The sequence below is a fragment of the Erithacus rubecula genome, assembly GCF_903797595.1.
Source record: "Erithacus rubecula genome assembly, chromosome: 1".
In the NCBI taxonomy this organism is placed as follows: domain Eukaryota; kingdom Metazoa; phylum Chordata; class Aves; order Passeriformes; family Muscicapidae; genus Erithacus; species Erithacus rubecula.
The window spans coordinates 21,475,101-21,489,174 of NC_136658.1; the positions used below are offsets into that span (position 1 = coordinate 21,475,101).

The 14,074-nt window shown below is 49.7% G+C and overlaps 1 protein-coding gene across 4 annotated transcripts in view; it reads right to left on the reverse strand.

Moving 5' to 3' along the window:
* Window positions 1–2,890: 2,890 nt before the first annotated feature.
* The window catches only part of LSAMP (limbic system associated membrane protein), a 986,958-nt gene continuing 975,774 nt past the window's right edge, over window positions 2,891–14,074 (reverse strand). For all 4 annotated transcript variants that reach the window (XM_079305982.1, XM_079305983.1, XM_079305981.1 and 1 more), the window contains one exon: window positions 2,891–4,584. In XM_079305982.1, the coding sequence (XP_079162108.1) occupies window positions 4,487–4,584 (98 nt within the window). In that variant the 3' untranslated portion in view covers window positions 2,891–4,486. The remainder of the gene's footprint in view (window positions 4,585–14,074) is intronic.

The window sequence follows — 14,074 nt, forward strand, 5'->3', positions numbered from 1 at the left end:
CAACATGCTACAATCGTGCATGGAGCTCGTGTGGCTTGAGGTGGCTGCCTTTCCCCTGTCCAGTATCTTTCAGAAAGACTTGCCCTCACCCCTCCTCTCAGTCATCCGAAAAGGGTTAGAAATCTGCTAGCAATTATGGGGCCATATATGAAACCTAAGTTTTTGTACCTCTGCTTGAACATTACCAGACATCTCATGTAACTCTTGTAATATTTACAAACCTAGAAGAAATACATTTTTTTCCATTTTGTTCATATCTTTTTAGAACACTAAATGTTAAATCTCCATCAATCAAACACAATTACACTGACAAGCTCAAGGAACTGGTGTGCCATTCCAAACTCCCATCTTCCCTGGTCTCCAACCAGCTGAGAGGCAGCAGGAAGCAAGAACACAGCTTTTTGGGAGGTGATGGGAAAGATAGCAATGTAAACAGGGAAAAGAGATGATGAGGAGAAACAATTTCAGAGAGAAGAGCCTGAGAAATGAGAAAAGCCATTGCAACTTCTCTGTCAGAGCGTGGAAGGGAGAAAGAATGAGAAAAAGCATTAGACCTTGCCTGTGTTTCCTATATTCATCTGGGCTCACCTCTCAACAGGTGCTTTGAATGGGCCCTCAAAGTTCAGGGAGCTTGAGCTCAGCTCCAGTTCAGGAGAAACAGGGAGATTTTTACAGCACCCTGCAGGGCCCACTGCAGCTCAGAGGATTAGATTCTTAGAGAAAATCATGCTCCAACCTACCAACCCATGATTCCCCCAGCCCTGCTAGAAAGAGACATTGCCAGCAGTGGGTCACCCAGCACTTCTGCAGACAACAGCATACTTGGTGTTGGTGGCTTTTCTCAGAGAGGTCTGCAATGAACTGTTTTTACCCTGTTTTGCAGCCATGCAACAGAGGCAAAGATCTGCCCAGGGCCTGCAGGAAAGACCAGATCCCAGCGATGGGGTTGGGGCCATCTCCCCCACTAATGAGCAGATTGCTTCAAAAAATGCCTGCCCTGCTTTTAGTGAGATATTTCCCTTTTAACCATATGCCTCGATGCCTTGACATCTAAAAAAAAAAAAAAAAAAAAAAAAATCCCCTCAAAACTCCTTTGAACCAAAACAGACATGAGATAATGAGGTGCCAGGACTTGATGACCTCCACCACACTGTAGGGGTCTGATGTGTGTGACCCCAGTGCCTAGGAGTGACCCCACACTGACAAAAACACATACAGAGCACCCATGGGGCAGGCGCCACCATAGCAACTGGGTTGACATCAAAGAACTAAAGAGGGCTTGTCTCAGCCCTTAGGAGCAGCCTGTCACAGCAAGACACTGCAGGCTGCCCACCTTTTTCAACAAGCCTGTGCTAATAAATCCAGGCATAGGTGCAGCCCCGAGGAAGAACAATGTGGTGTTTTTGCTTGCGCCAGTGTGCAGGAAAGGGTGCAGCTCCCAGACCTGGCTTCTGCCATCAGCTCACGGTTGCACCAGGAGGGAGGAGGCCTGCTGCAGCAGAAAATCTGGACTTGTTACTAAGCCTCTGAATTAGATGAAGCTCTCCTGAAGCTTAGGCACATGGATTGGGATGTTTGAATGCTCTGAAAGATGCAGGGCATTTTTTTCATGGGCTGACACACCAGTCTCCAAAGGAGATACCCAAGTCCCATCAACGACTGCCCTGTTTTGGAGAAAGGGAGCCATCCCTGGACACCTTGGGTGGATTTCAAGCACTACTTGCCCACTTACAACTTGCACCCTCTTTCAGATATGGCTTTGGGGTCTGGAGGACTGTATATTACCACCATCCAATCCCACAGCTGCTCTACACCAACTCTTGTAATTCCAAACTTCAGCATGTCTCATGTCTCTAATACATTTCCTTGCACTTCGGCTGCCTGGGAGGAGCCCTTGGCTGCCTGCTTTAATTGCCTGCCTGCTGTTTCTTGGAAGAGCTGAGCTCAGCAGCGAGCGGGCAGAGCCGGCAGTGCCGCAGTGCAAGGCGAAAGCGCCGCGCTGAGCAGGGTGGGGGCGCAAAGCTGGGGACGGGCTCGCAGGCAGCAATTCTCCCTTTCCTTCCTGCCTGGGGACCACCTTCCGGGTATCCCCTCCCGCACACTGCAAGGCCAAGCTGTTTCCCCCTTGCCAAGCGTGCTGCCGCCGTCCCAGGGCCCAGGGAAAAGACAGAGAAGCAAGCTGGCTGCTGCTTGAAAGCCTGTGAAACGCTGTGCTGTCCTGGGATGGTCTCTGGACTTCAGTGGGCTAAATTAAGCTCTCCCCTGTACCTTCCTTCCTCTCTCCAAAAAGGCCTACGTGATAAACCCTGTGTTTTATAGTCTTTGCTGCTGGTGGATCCAATGGCTCGTGATGGGCCAGGGGACACAGGAGTCTTGTCTGCTCTGCCCCACCACACACCGGCACTGCAGCCTCTGCTCACTCTGGCTCCCGCAGCAGACCTTGAGCTGGTGGGGTAAATTCCAGCCTCCGCCCAGCATTTCCTCAGTCCTGTTTCTCACAGCTTTTTCTCACCTCCTCACTTGGGAGGCACTAAAGCCTCTCTTGTTGGCACCTCTGTATGTGATTCTGCCATGCGAAGTGTGGGGCACTCCAGCAAGACCAGCACCCTTGAGATAAGAGAAGAGCAGGGGAAATTGCACTGCCCACTACTTTGCTGCATCATTTTGATCTCCTTCTTTGTAAGCCTAGGATTTTGGACCTGACATTTGTTTTATTTCTTACATTCACAGGTCCTGGCCATTTTCTGACCCAACTTCTTTCAAATGTGGAATTTGCAGTGAGTTTTGTAATAGTGGTGTACAGCACACACACCCACACACACACTCACCCTTACACAGCCTACATTTCCCTTTATACCAGGGAGGACAGTAAGAATAAAAACAACAAAGCAACGAAAAAGGGTATTGGCTCTATTTTTGCATGTCTACCAAAATGGTTAGGAATGACCAGATTGTGGTTTTCATGTTGAGGTATTTTTTCTATGCACACTATACCTAAAAGGAATGGCTGCTTGGTGACATCCAAGGTCTCATCACTCACATCCCGCCAGCTCAGCCTCCCATCCCCAGGAGGAATGGTGGCTGCACTCTTCAGTCCATAGTGTTGTAGGCCAGTCCAGGTTTCTTCTGCTTGCTTGGACAATTGCACATGAGCGCACAACCCCATGAGCGTGTGCAAGCACTCATGCATAGCACAGGCTGCTATGTTGGTACTTAGAGGCTGAGAGCCAAACAAGTTGGAGGTGGGAGAGGAAAAAAAAGCCTAGACAAGGGTGCAAATTGAGTCTTGCAAGCAAGGTGGCCAGAAGACAAAAAGCCAGTGAGGACACAGGAGAGGGGACACAATGTGAACCTGTGTTGCAGCTGCCCCTCTCTCCTCACCCCTCTTCTCTGCCTAACTGATCTCTCTGCATCTTGTCTCACACTTACAAGGCAGGACATTATCTACAATAGGATGAGCATATGTACACATGGACTCTTCATTTTGCATGCTTAGAAAGAGCAAGAGAAAGACAGAAAGAGTGAAGACAGCAAGAGCCACACATGCATGCACGCACGCACACAGGCATACACAGGAGAAAGAGAAAGACAGCTGATTGAATTGAAGGGGGGGGAAGGAAGAGGATTTTAAAAGAAAAAAAGAAAAGTAGGCTTTCAGTAGAGTTGACACAGCTTTAGTTCAGGCCTGTGGGGCGATGTTGCATGAAGGAGGGGGCAGGAAAGAAGGTGTTTAGCAAGGGCTGGGTGCACATGAGCGCAGGGTGAAGGGAAGAGAGGATGGGGCTCTTCACAGGACACCAGTGTACAGAGAGCTTCAGGTGACTTGCTCTGGCTTGTGGCTGTTTGATTTTTTTGTTTCTGTTTTTTTTCTTTTTTCTTTTCTCTTTTTTTTTTGTTTTTTTGGGTTTTTTTGAATTTGTTTTTAAAAGTATGAACTGGCTGAGCATTAGCTCACAAAAATGACCCAGGGCATCCAAAAAGTTAAATGGCTATAGACACCGAAGCAAAGACCTCTTTCTGCAAAAGAAAGAAAGAGGAGGAAGGAAGGAAAGTGAGGGAGTATGGAAAAGAGGAAGGAGGAGAGAAAAGAAAAGGGATCTTCTTTTGATTGGCTTTGTGGGTTTTGTTGGATTGTTTACATTGCAGCATCCTCCGGCTACGCGATCCTTGCTGGCGCCCCATTCTCTCCCTCTCTTCATGTTGCCTCCTAGGCAGTTGATGACTTGACAGCCGGCTTTTCAGGTTTTGGATTAAATGTTGCTGAGTCTTCTTTGCTGTAATTTTTCCTCTCCCCCCTCTTCACTCCTGAACACACAAAAGTTGTGAAAGAAACAATCGTCTCTCTCTCCCCCCCTCTTTTTTCTTTCTCCCCTCTCTTCGCTCTGTCTCCTGTATAACGCGTTTTGTTTTGTGTGTTGTTGTTGTTGTTGCTGTCGTGTTGTTTTTTTAATTATTATTAATATTATTATTTTAATTCTGATTTGTATTAACATTTGCTGAGTAGGCAGAGCAGGGATGCTGCCAGAAGCCACAGTGGGACGGCCAAACTCATGGAGCCGTTGTCTACTCTCCCTGTGCCGGGTCCTGCAGGGTGCGAGAAGGGAGAGAAAAGAAGACAAGATTACACGAGGCTGGGTAAGATGGGGTGACACAGGAACACAGTGCTTCAGTCCCAGGCTGCTCCTGCAGTGGTGGGTTTGGGCTGCAGGGCACAGCCGCTTTCCCACCTTGGTGAGCCTCTTTCCAGCACAGCTACAGGCTGCTCCCTAAACAACACCCACACTGCAGGAACAGGGCCTGGAGCAAGCGGAAAGGCTCAACCCTGGCTGCTAACCACATCCCAACCCTTGCTGTGCCTCCAGTGGGGAGCTGCTGGCCTTCCAGCAATATCCCTCCAGTGGAGGGATATTGTTCACACCTTTGCAGATGCAGCCCCTGGTCACTATCCCCACACCTGCCCACTCCACCACCTTCTCAGTGGTGGCCCTGAGACGCCAGGACTTGTTGTAATTCTGTGCAGTGGCCAGTACCTGTCTGCAGGCAGACACCAGCTCCACAGGAGCTGATTCATCACAGATCAATAAAACATGGGCCCAACCAGCAGACACCTCCCCTCCCTCCCAGGGCTGCACCGTAATTATTTGTTTCTGAATTGGGGTAGAGGAAGGCAGAAGAGTCGCTGTGCAACTTACACGACGCCTGTGGGGTGAGGGTGCAGGGTATGGCAGGGAGGTTGATTTTTCAAGAGGGTGGGAAATGAAGCTGCACTGTGCATGCACATCTGCAGGCTCTGTCAGAGGGGGCAGGGAGGAACGCGCTGCAGCAGCAGCAAATAGCGCAGCCTCACTCGGGAAATATCAAACACTAACACTCCTGACATCTTCTCATTCATCCTCTCATGTATGGGTTCCCTTTTCTGGATGACTTTAATGGCAGTGATGGTGTTTTAAATTCACCCTGCAATCCCAAGCCTTGGCAGCTTTTTCCTCATAATTGGTCAGGGAGGTGTACATGGCTGTGGGTCTGTTAATGCAAGCTCACCATGTGTATGTGCACATAAAGTGCTCATCTATGTATACACGCATGCACATGTACATGTACATTTGTACACATACATATAATATGTGTAAGATATGTAATATGAGTGTGGAGATGGAGGTGAGGTTTTATGTTGGAACTGATCCTGCTGTGGAAGAAAGAAGTCATGCTTACTGCCAAGAAAAGCTGTTTCTGATGGCAGAGGGAAAAAAAAAAAGGCCTTGTCATGAGGCTGAAGTACAACTGCTCCCTCACAACCTGCAAAGGTGAAGAGTCCTGCTCTCCTGAGAGCATAGGTGCTCACCCACAGTCTTGCTCAGCAGCACAGTCGCTATTAAACTCAAGCTGATGACTAAAAGGCAGCAAATGCAAGAGGAATGTCTCCAGAGTCCCTCAAATTCTGTTGCACTGTAATTTGTCTGATTTCTTCCTAAGGTAGCTGACTAGAGTAGCTGTTTGTGCCCCAGTTCTATTCTTTGATTTTTAAGTAAGTATGTGTTGATTTGTGTGGAAAATTTATGTTCCATCTATGGCTTCTTTTTTCAAGCTAGTCCATGTGCATCTTTCATGGCTTGTCACACAAATCCTAAAACACTGGTTTTTTTCACACATTTTATTTCCTCCCCTAAACTCAGGAACAAGTTTCATTTCAGCTACTACCCCTACCTCACCTATTTTTCAGAAAAAGCATCTCACATAGCCAAATAATGGTGGGGAGGATGTTTGGGACAATTTGCATCCATTTTTGGCACAAAACATTACTCTCCTGGCCCAGCAAATAAACAAGAGCACACTTGGCAGAGTGTGTTGCCCACAAAAAACTTCAGCCACCACATTTTTACTATCTGGCTGAAATACTATTTGTCTTAACACACATATGGACATGTACATTGCATACTCGTGACAATTATTTCTCCTCTTTGCCACTTTTCTAGGACATCTATGCAACGGGAGCAAAGGTACTTGCACCAATGGTGGCATGCACTGCACACTCAGCACAGCAGAAGCAAGGGGACATTTAGCCTTGGCTGGGTACCTGCTGCCTTAATGCATCTAAATGCACAGATCAGAGTCTGTGAGTTTGGTGGGGACTGGGGGCAGAGGCATGGCATGGTGTGGTGAAGAGATGGGCCTCTGGAATATTTAGGTATAAGAGAGGACACACAAAGACATGTGGTGTGATGGAGCACTTGGGAGAGGGTCACACTGGCTTCTGTTCTGCTTGAGCTTGTGTGTATAAGTTTGAGGGCAACTGAAAAGCTGAAACCCATCTCCGGAGATGAAAAATTATACATGTTCTCATGGCTCCCTGTGTGTCCCAGTCAGATGGTGGATCTGGCTGCAGAAATCTCTCCACGTGCAGTCCTGATCATCTTCTGCGCCACACCACAGGCTAACACCAGCAGCTCTTCTCACCAGCAGCCCGTGCAGATGCTGGGCAGTATGTTAGGCTGACTGGGATCCATTGCAGCCTCTGAGCATCACCCTGGGGGGGCCACATGGAATCTTGGGGTTTTAGAGCACAGCTCTAAACCTGTACATGAGTACATGCCATGGGTGCTATGTTTACTGTCACAAGTACTGTAAAAATGTGGGAAGATTATAATTCTATCACGAAATAATGTTTTTGGGGGACAATAGCTGCTCAAGTGGAATAAGAAAGAGGGTGAAAATTATGGAAGAAAATAAAATATTTGAGCGAGATTTTCTGCAGGAAATAGCATCTGTTTTCAATTCATTCTATCAGTCACCTTTCCTTCCCAGCTACACCTGAGGCCAGCCCATGTTTGCATGATGATTCTCCATGTGTGTGCACGAGCAGCTGCTGCTGTGGGCTGTGCACACCACTGCCATGGGCAGTACATCCACACGGCCGTGGGTGAGTGCCCATGCTGGGGACAGTGTCAGCCCTCACCTGCACACTGCCCTCCCCTAGAGTCCCACACCACTGCACAGCAGGACGTGCACGTGTGCACAGGCAGGCATGGGCACAGCTCCCACAGGTGTGCACATGCACAACACAGCCCTCCGAGGGCTAGAACCCCCAGTGTCCCATCCCTGCAGCCCCCAGAGTACAGACCCCTCACAAACACTCCATCCTTGCCATCCCCACACATCCCCTGGCTATCACAGTCCTGCGGCCCTCATGTCACACCCACCTGCCACCCCTGTACATCCCCTTGCCATCCCTAACATCCCCTTGCCATCTCTGTCCATCCCCTTGCCATCCTGCATCTCCATCCCCTCGCCATCCCGTCCATCTCCTCGCCATCCCTGTCCATCCGCTCCCCAACTCTGTCCATCCCCTCGCCATCCCGCAGCATCCCCTCGCCATCCCTGTCCATCCACTCCCCATCCCTGTCCATCCGCTCGCCATCCCGTCCATCCGCTCGCCATCCCGCAGCATCCCCTCGCCACCCCGTCCATCCGCTCGTCATCCCGCAGCATCCCCTCGCCATCCCGTCCATCCGCTCGCCATCCCGTCCATCCGCTCGTCATCCCGCAGCATCCCCTCGCCACCCCGTCCATCCGCTCGTCATCCCGCAGCATCCCCTCGCCACCCCGTCAATCCGCTCGCCATCCCGCAGCAGCAGCGGGGGAGCCCGCGGTCTCCGCTGCCCTCTGGCGGTCGCTGCGCGGAGCGGTCGCCGCCAGCTGGAGACCCCCAGAACGCCCTTCCTGAAAGACCCCCGGCCGCCCACTCCTGCTTCCTCTCCGCTGGCACCGGGAACTTGCTATAATATCCCGGCCTATTCATCCCCTCACCCTGCCCCAGGAATTCAGCAGCACTGCCAAACCTGTGACCACGAAAGTGTCAGGATATCGAAGGTGAGGAAATTGGGTTTCCGATGCTGATGAGATAATACGAATATCTGGCAGCATTTCACAGCTAAACCCCTAAGGAACCTCAGACCCTAAATGCTGGCCGAGTCAGATCCCATTAAGCAAATCAAGAAGGAGCAGACTGAAAGCTGTCAAGGGCAGAACAACTGAACTGCTCTTTCTTGCTCCAAATGTGAGATATTTGGATATCTGCTGCAGAGGCAGGTGGAGTCCTGCCCTGGTGCCTGTGTGCTGCAACAACCTCATGGGATGCTGCATCCTGAGTTTCCAAGGCTTTATTGGCTCCAGACGTTCAGCCTGAGTGATCTGCATTGGTGCCACACCACAAGGCAGCCTTGGCCAAGATTATAAGAGCTATAGTTCTCACATGGCTGAAGAGGACCATGTGCAGCCCCCACCCCTCTCCCCAAGACAGTGTAAATCTAGCTGCATCCTTAAACTTAACAGTGGGAAAACCACAACCATGCCAGGGTGACCTCACTGCTCCTGCCCATGTACAACAGCCCAGAATAACAGCCTGGCACACAGACTCTCCAGGGGTCCTCCCTAATGCTTCTGGGACAACTTCCACATACTTCTGAGTGAAGATGCAGAAGGGGTGGCAAGATTCTTCAATTTGGGACATCAACAATTTCACCTGGTGCCCAACACTCCTGTAGGCAAACCCATCCATGCACCATGAGGCCAAAGAGTTGCTGCATGCTCTCACGTGGCTGCAAGCCAGCCTAGCCAAGGCTTCACTAGAGAGGATGTGGGGATATGTATGACTGTAGCAGACCTGGTGTGGTACAGATGTAATGCTTGTGTGTGTGATGGTGCAAGAACTGCTCCTACTCCCATGAAGAGCATAGGAAAAGACACAGTGAGAAGGATGGGGAGACTTGGATTACATGGCAGAGGAGGATGGGAAAAGCAGGGTGCTGCTTACATTCAGAGCAAACCACAGCCAGACTGTAAAAGCAAGAGCTGCTTCCATCCTCAAAACCAGCCTGAGGAACACACAAGGAAAGATTGCTGGGTCAGTCCAAGGGTCTTGTCTAACCTTCAGTCCTGTCCTCTGTGGTTGCTGGGTAGGGACCTGCCAGGAGCACAAGGCCAGCATGGATCATATTGGCCTATCTCAGCTGCTTCTGAGTCATTATGAACCAGCAGAAGCTGCACCCCTCTTCATCCATGAACTTGTCTGGTCACTTCTGGACTGCCTGGAGACTTCCATATCCACAGCCTCCCTCATCTCTTAAAGAAGTACAGCAGCAGCCAGCTGCCAGCAATGACACTGCAACCCCACATGAAATTTGGATGCTGTGTGCTTCTGTGACTTTAGGACCTTGGCACTAACAGGTGGCCTAGCACGCCACCTGCTATTAGCTGTTACCAGAACTGGCCAGATTAAAACTGTCTCTGGCACTCCTTGCTCTGCAGCTTCCTCTGCTGACTATGGGAGAGCTGGCCTAAGGAAACTGCTCAGTGTGGGAAGAATTAGCTGCAGAGTCTTCAGATCTTCCCAGGAAAGGGAGAGATGACTTTTTTGTCACGAAAACTTGCAACACACCCAGCTTCAGCAGCAGTGTCCGAGGTCTGAAAGCTAGCCTTGCACAGTCCCTACCTCATGGCTTATGTTGGCCTCTGAAAGCCTACAGTGCCAACTGGAGGTTGAGGGCTGCATGAGGAGGTGAAAAATATGTAAGTGCATCTGGGCAGAGGCATGGGAAAAGGCTGCTGTGATGAGAGATATAAGAAGAGTGGACTGGAGTGACAGGATGAGCCTTGCACTTGTACCAATGCTGGGCTACAGTGCAGGAAATGATACCAACTGAAACGGCAATATAGGAATGCTCATCTCAAGACATGGAAGAGGGCAAGTGGAGGAGATGTCAGCCAGGGCGAGGATGGGGAAACGATGGATGTTACGTAAGCATTAAGGTTAGGTAAATAGTGAGAACAGGTCCTCGGGAAAATGGAGACAAATACAGGAAATTAGGTCCTGGCCAGGCACCAGGAAAGCAGGGATGAGGGACACAGGTAGAGGGAGTGACGGTGCCTCTGGGAAGAAGGTATTAGTGCCCGGACTGCAAAGGCAGGCAGCCAGTACCAGCCCGCGTTCAGAAAGGCAGGGGAAAAGTGGGGTTTCCAGCAGAGCAGTTTAGATATGGATGAGCCCGGTGAAGCTCAGACGCCAACAAGCAGGTGCGAAAAAGGGCAGGAGCAGCAGCAAGCGTTGCCGGGCTGTGACCCCATGCAGGGGAGCAGCGCTCGTACACGCCCTGTCACCCTCCCTGGGCGCTCGCTGCGGGTCCCCGTCCCTCTGTCCCCGCCCGCCGAAGCGCCGCTCCTTCCCCGCGAGGTGGCAGCCGAACGACACCGACCCCGCCTCGCCACCCAGGAGCTCCGGGCTGGGAACGGCTCGGGAAACGCTGGGAGTGACACCCAAGGCTGGGCGGCTCTGCACCTCCCCTGGGAAAAGTCCAGGTCCCGCACGGCACAGCCTCCCCGTCCCGCACGGCACAGCCCCCGGGTCCCGCACGGCACAGCCCCCGGGTCCCGCACGGCACAGCCCCCCGGTCCCGCACGGCACAGCCCCCGGGTCCCGCACGGCACAGCCCCCCGGTCCCGCACGGCACAGCCCCCCCGGTCCCGCACGGCACATCCCCCGGGTCCCGCACGGCACAGCCCCCCGGATCCCGCACGGCAGAGAGGGGTGCCAGCTGAGGGAAGGGGCCCAGCTCTGCACGCTCCGAGCCACCACCGCTGAGCCAGCCACGGACACTCACACGGATGTGGCAAAGAATCTGGCCCCCCCGGCCTGCATCTTTCCACAACTACTACATCCGCATCCTCAGCAAAACCTCTTTCAAAATCACATAAAAAGCAAGACATCTACCCACTACGGCAGCAGAAACTGAGGGTGCAGGGAGTGGTGAGGTTTGTAACCCACTCATTCCACTTATGATGGGACACCAGGATGAAAATGGACCTGTTGCTGTAGGTGCTGAGAAAGGCCATGAACATTCTCAGAGGGTGGGAGCACCTCTCCTATGAAGACAGGCTGAAAGAGTCAGAGTTATTCAACCTCGAGAAGAGATGGCTCCATGATTTTCTGTGGCACCATGGTCTTCCAGTACCTAAAAGGCATGGATAAGAGCTGGAGAAGGGCTTTTTGTAAGGGTGTGTAGTGACAGGACGAGGAGTAAGGGTTTTAGGTTGAAAGAGGGCAGATTTAGATTGCATATAAGGAAAAAAAATTCTTCACTATGAGAGTAGTGAGGCATTCTCAGACACTGTGGATATCCCATCCTTGGAAATGTACAATGCCAGATTGGATGGGTTTTGAGCACCCTGGTCTAGTGAAAAGTGCTGTGCTTATAGCAAGGATTTGAAACTAGATTAAGGTCCCTTCCAACCCAAGCCATCCTATTATTCTACTTCCTCCTCACAGATACTTTCCCTTCTGTCTCTTCACTCCCTCCAGCTCATTTTCATAACATCAACAGCATCCTTTAAGGGGCCCTTTAGAGAGGGAAATGGAGACTGTACCATGACACATAAGCCTTGCTCAAGAGGCAAATAAGGTCAGATGTATAAGTAAACCCACAAGTTCACCAGAGGCATACCTCCAAATGTGTGCACCATGATCATCACCAGCAGAAACTGAACCTGTTACTTTCAAGATTCCCAACACAGACCTTTAAAAAGGATCATTTGAGATGCCAGTGGAGAGCAGATAGATTCCTGAGGGGAAAAAAAAAATCATCTACCCATCTATATGTTTCACATCCACATTTGCCAGTCTCATCATTTGAGTAAACCAAAATGAAAGCAGTAGAAGAAACAGCAGCTGCCAATTTTTCTCATATTTACATTACTCCAACAAGATTCCAGGGCTTGACATATCTGCAGTTTGCTGATGGAAGAGAGCCCACAGAGAAGGTTCAAAGGGCATCAGAGAGCTCTTGGCTCTTGATTTGTTTTGGAGAATCTGCCCTTAGGATACTGCCAGGATAAAGTGCAAGGTAAAAATCTGGTGTTAAGAGGGCAATTGGTCCCTATGAGTTTCTGAATGGAAGAGAAGCCAGAATGCAGCATGGGATGGGCTTGAAGAACTCGTCTGTGATGGGAAGGAAGGAGTGATGATAACCAAGTATAGCCAGCCTGCTGCTTTCCCAGGTGCTTTCCTCTCTGAGCAGCTCTGGGCTCCATGTTGTTGATAGGCTGACTCTACTTAGAATGAAGATTGAAGTTCTGCCTCTTGAGCAAAAATAAAGGACCAAAAATGAGGGGGGGAGGGGAGGGGAAGAAAAACCCCCACCTCTAAAGCAGAGGGCACAAGGGAAAGAAGATGTGCCTCATGCAGGTGTCTCTATCACCTCACTCCCTGGGGCCTGCAGGGGTTTTAGGGTTTACAGGTGCCAGCTGCTCTGCAGGAAGCAATTTTTCCTAGTCTGTTGACTCTCTTGCCAGGGCTTCAGAAGATGAAATCTTTATTATCATGAAGGCTTAAAAGGGAGGAATACTGTTAATTCCATTTTCAAGGTCATACTTTGAAAGTTATTAATTTCTTTCTTCTAGGACTTTGCACTCTACTCTGAGGCTTTAGGGATTATCAGCTTCTACTTACTAGGGTTCATTTGGGGCTTTTTTTCTTACTTTTTTCCTGTTCCTCCTCCCTCTTATTAGAAGAAGACACTTTTTTTTCTTTGCTGTTCCCAGTGTTGAAGCTATTTTGCTCATTGCCTGCTCATTCCCCATTGTCACTAGCAGTTCTGCTCCTGTAATTAAAACTTGACTGTGACTGCAGTGGCAATAGGCTGGCTTTCCTAGAGGTGCAAGTACCAGTGTGTAAGCTGGGGAGGATGCCCTCCAGCAACTCTCCAACAAGATTAAGGAAATGTCTCTGGTGTCTATCAATCTTTGCACTCAGTTTAATGTATTTCAGAATTTGCTCATGCTTTTTTAGCACTGAACAGTTCTTCCCCATGTTTTGGAGCTCATTCATGGTGTACTAAGTACTCATCTATCATACCTCATGTCTAGAGGAATGAAGATTCATTCTGTAATGCAGCTCACCCATCCTTCCCTAAGGTCTGAAGAATATCCCTGAAATTGTATTTTTCAGTGTCTTTCTGAGAAGGTCATGGTATTCAAGAGCTGTCTGCTTACATCATTTATCCTGGAGCTGGTTTACAGTAATCCTAGTCTAAAATTAAGCTGTTATCTTGACCAGTGAGGTTGGTGGTAGCTAGAAGACCACCTTTGTTTCAAGGTTACACAGATCTTACATCATGAGATCTGTTTTCAGTGTTTTCTTATAGCTGAAGAAATTGTTCTCACACCCTTTTTATTTCCCTAACAACTGAAGGTTTATTTTAAAAAAATCCCAACCCCCCCCCAAACCCCACCTTCCCCAGGGACTGATACAAAATCAGATACTTAAAGCTGTATTGCCTTCAAATCACACATTAAAGACTGTCATTCTACAAGGAAAGCATAAAAAACAAATAAATAAAAAAATCCCCAAAACCAACAAACCACGCAAACCTCAAATCATATAGGACAGACTTTTTCAGGAGAAATTTTGGGAAGATCTGAGATTTTCTGCTTTTTGCTTTCCTAGGATAAAACAATCCCTTTCCTGCTCATCTCTGAAGCACCAGTTTAGGACACTGCAGACCAAAGGTGCTGCCACCACATAATC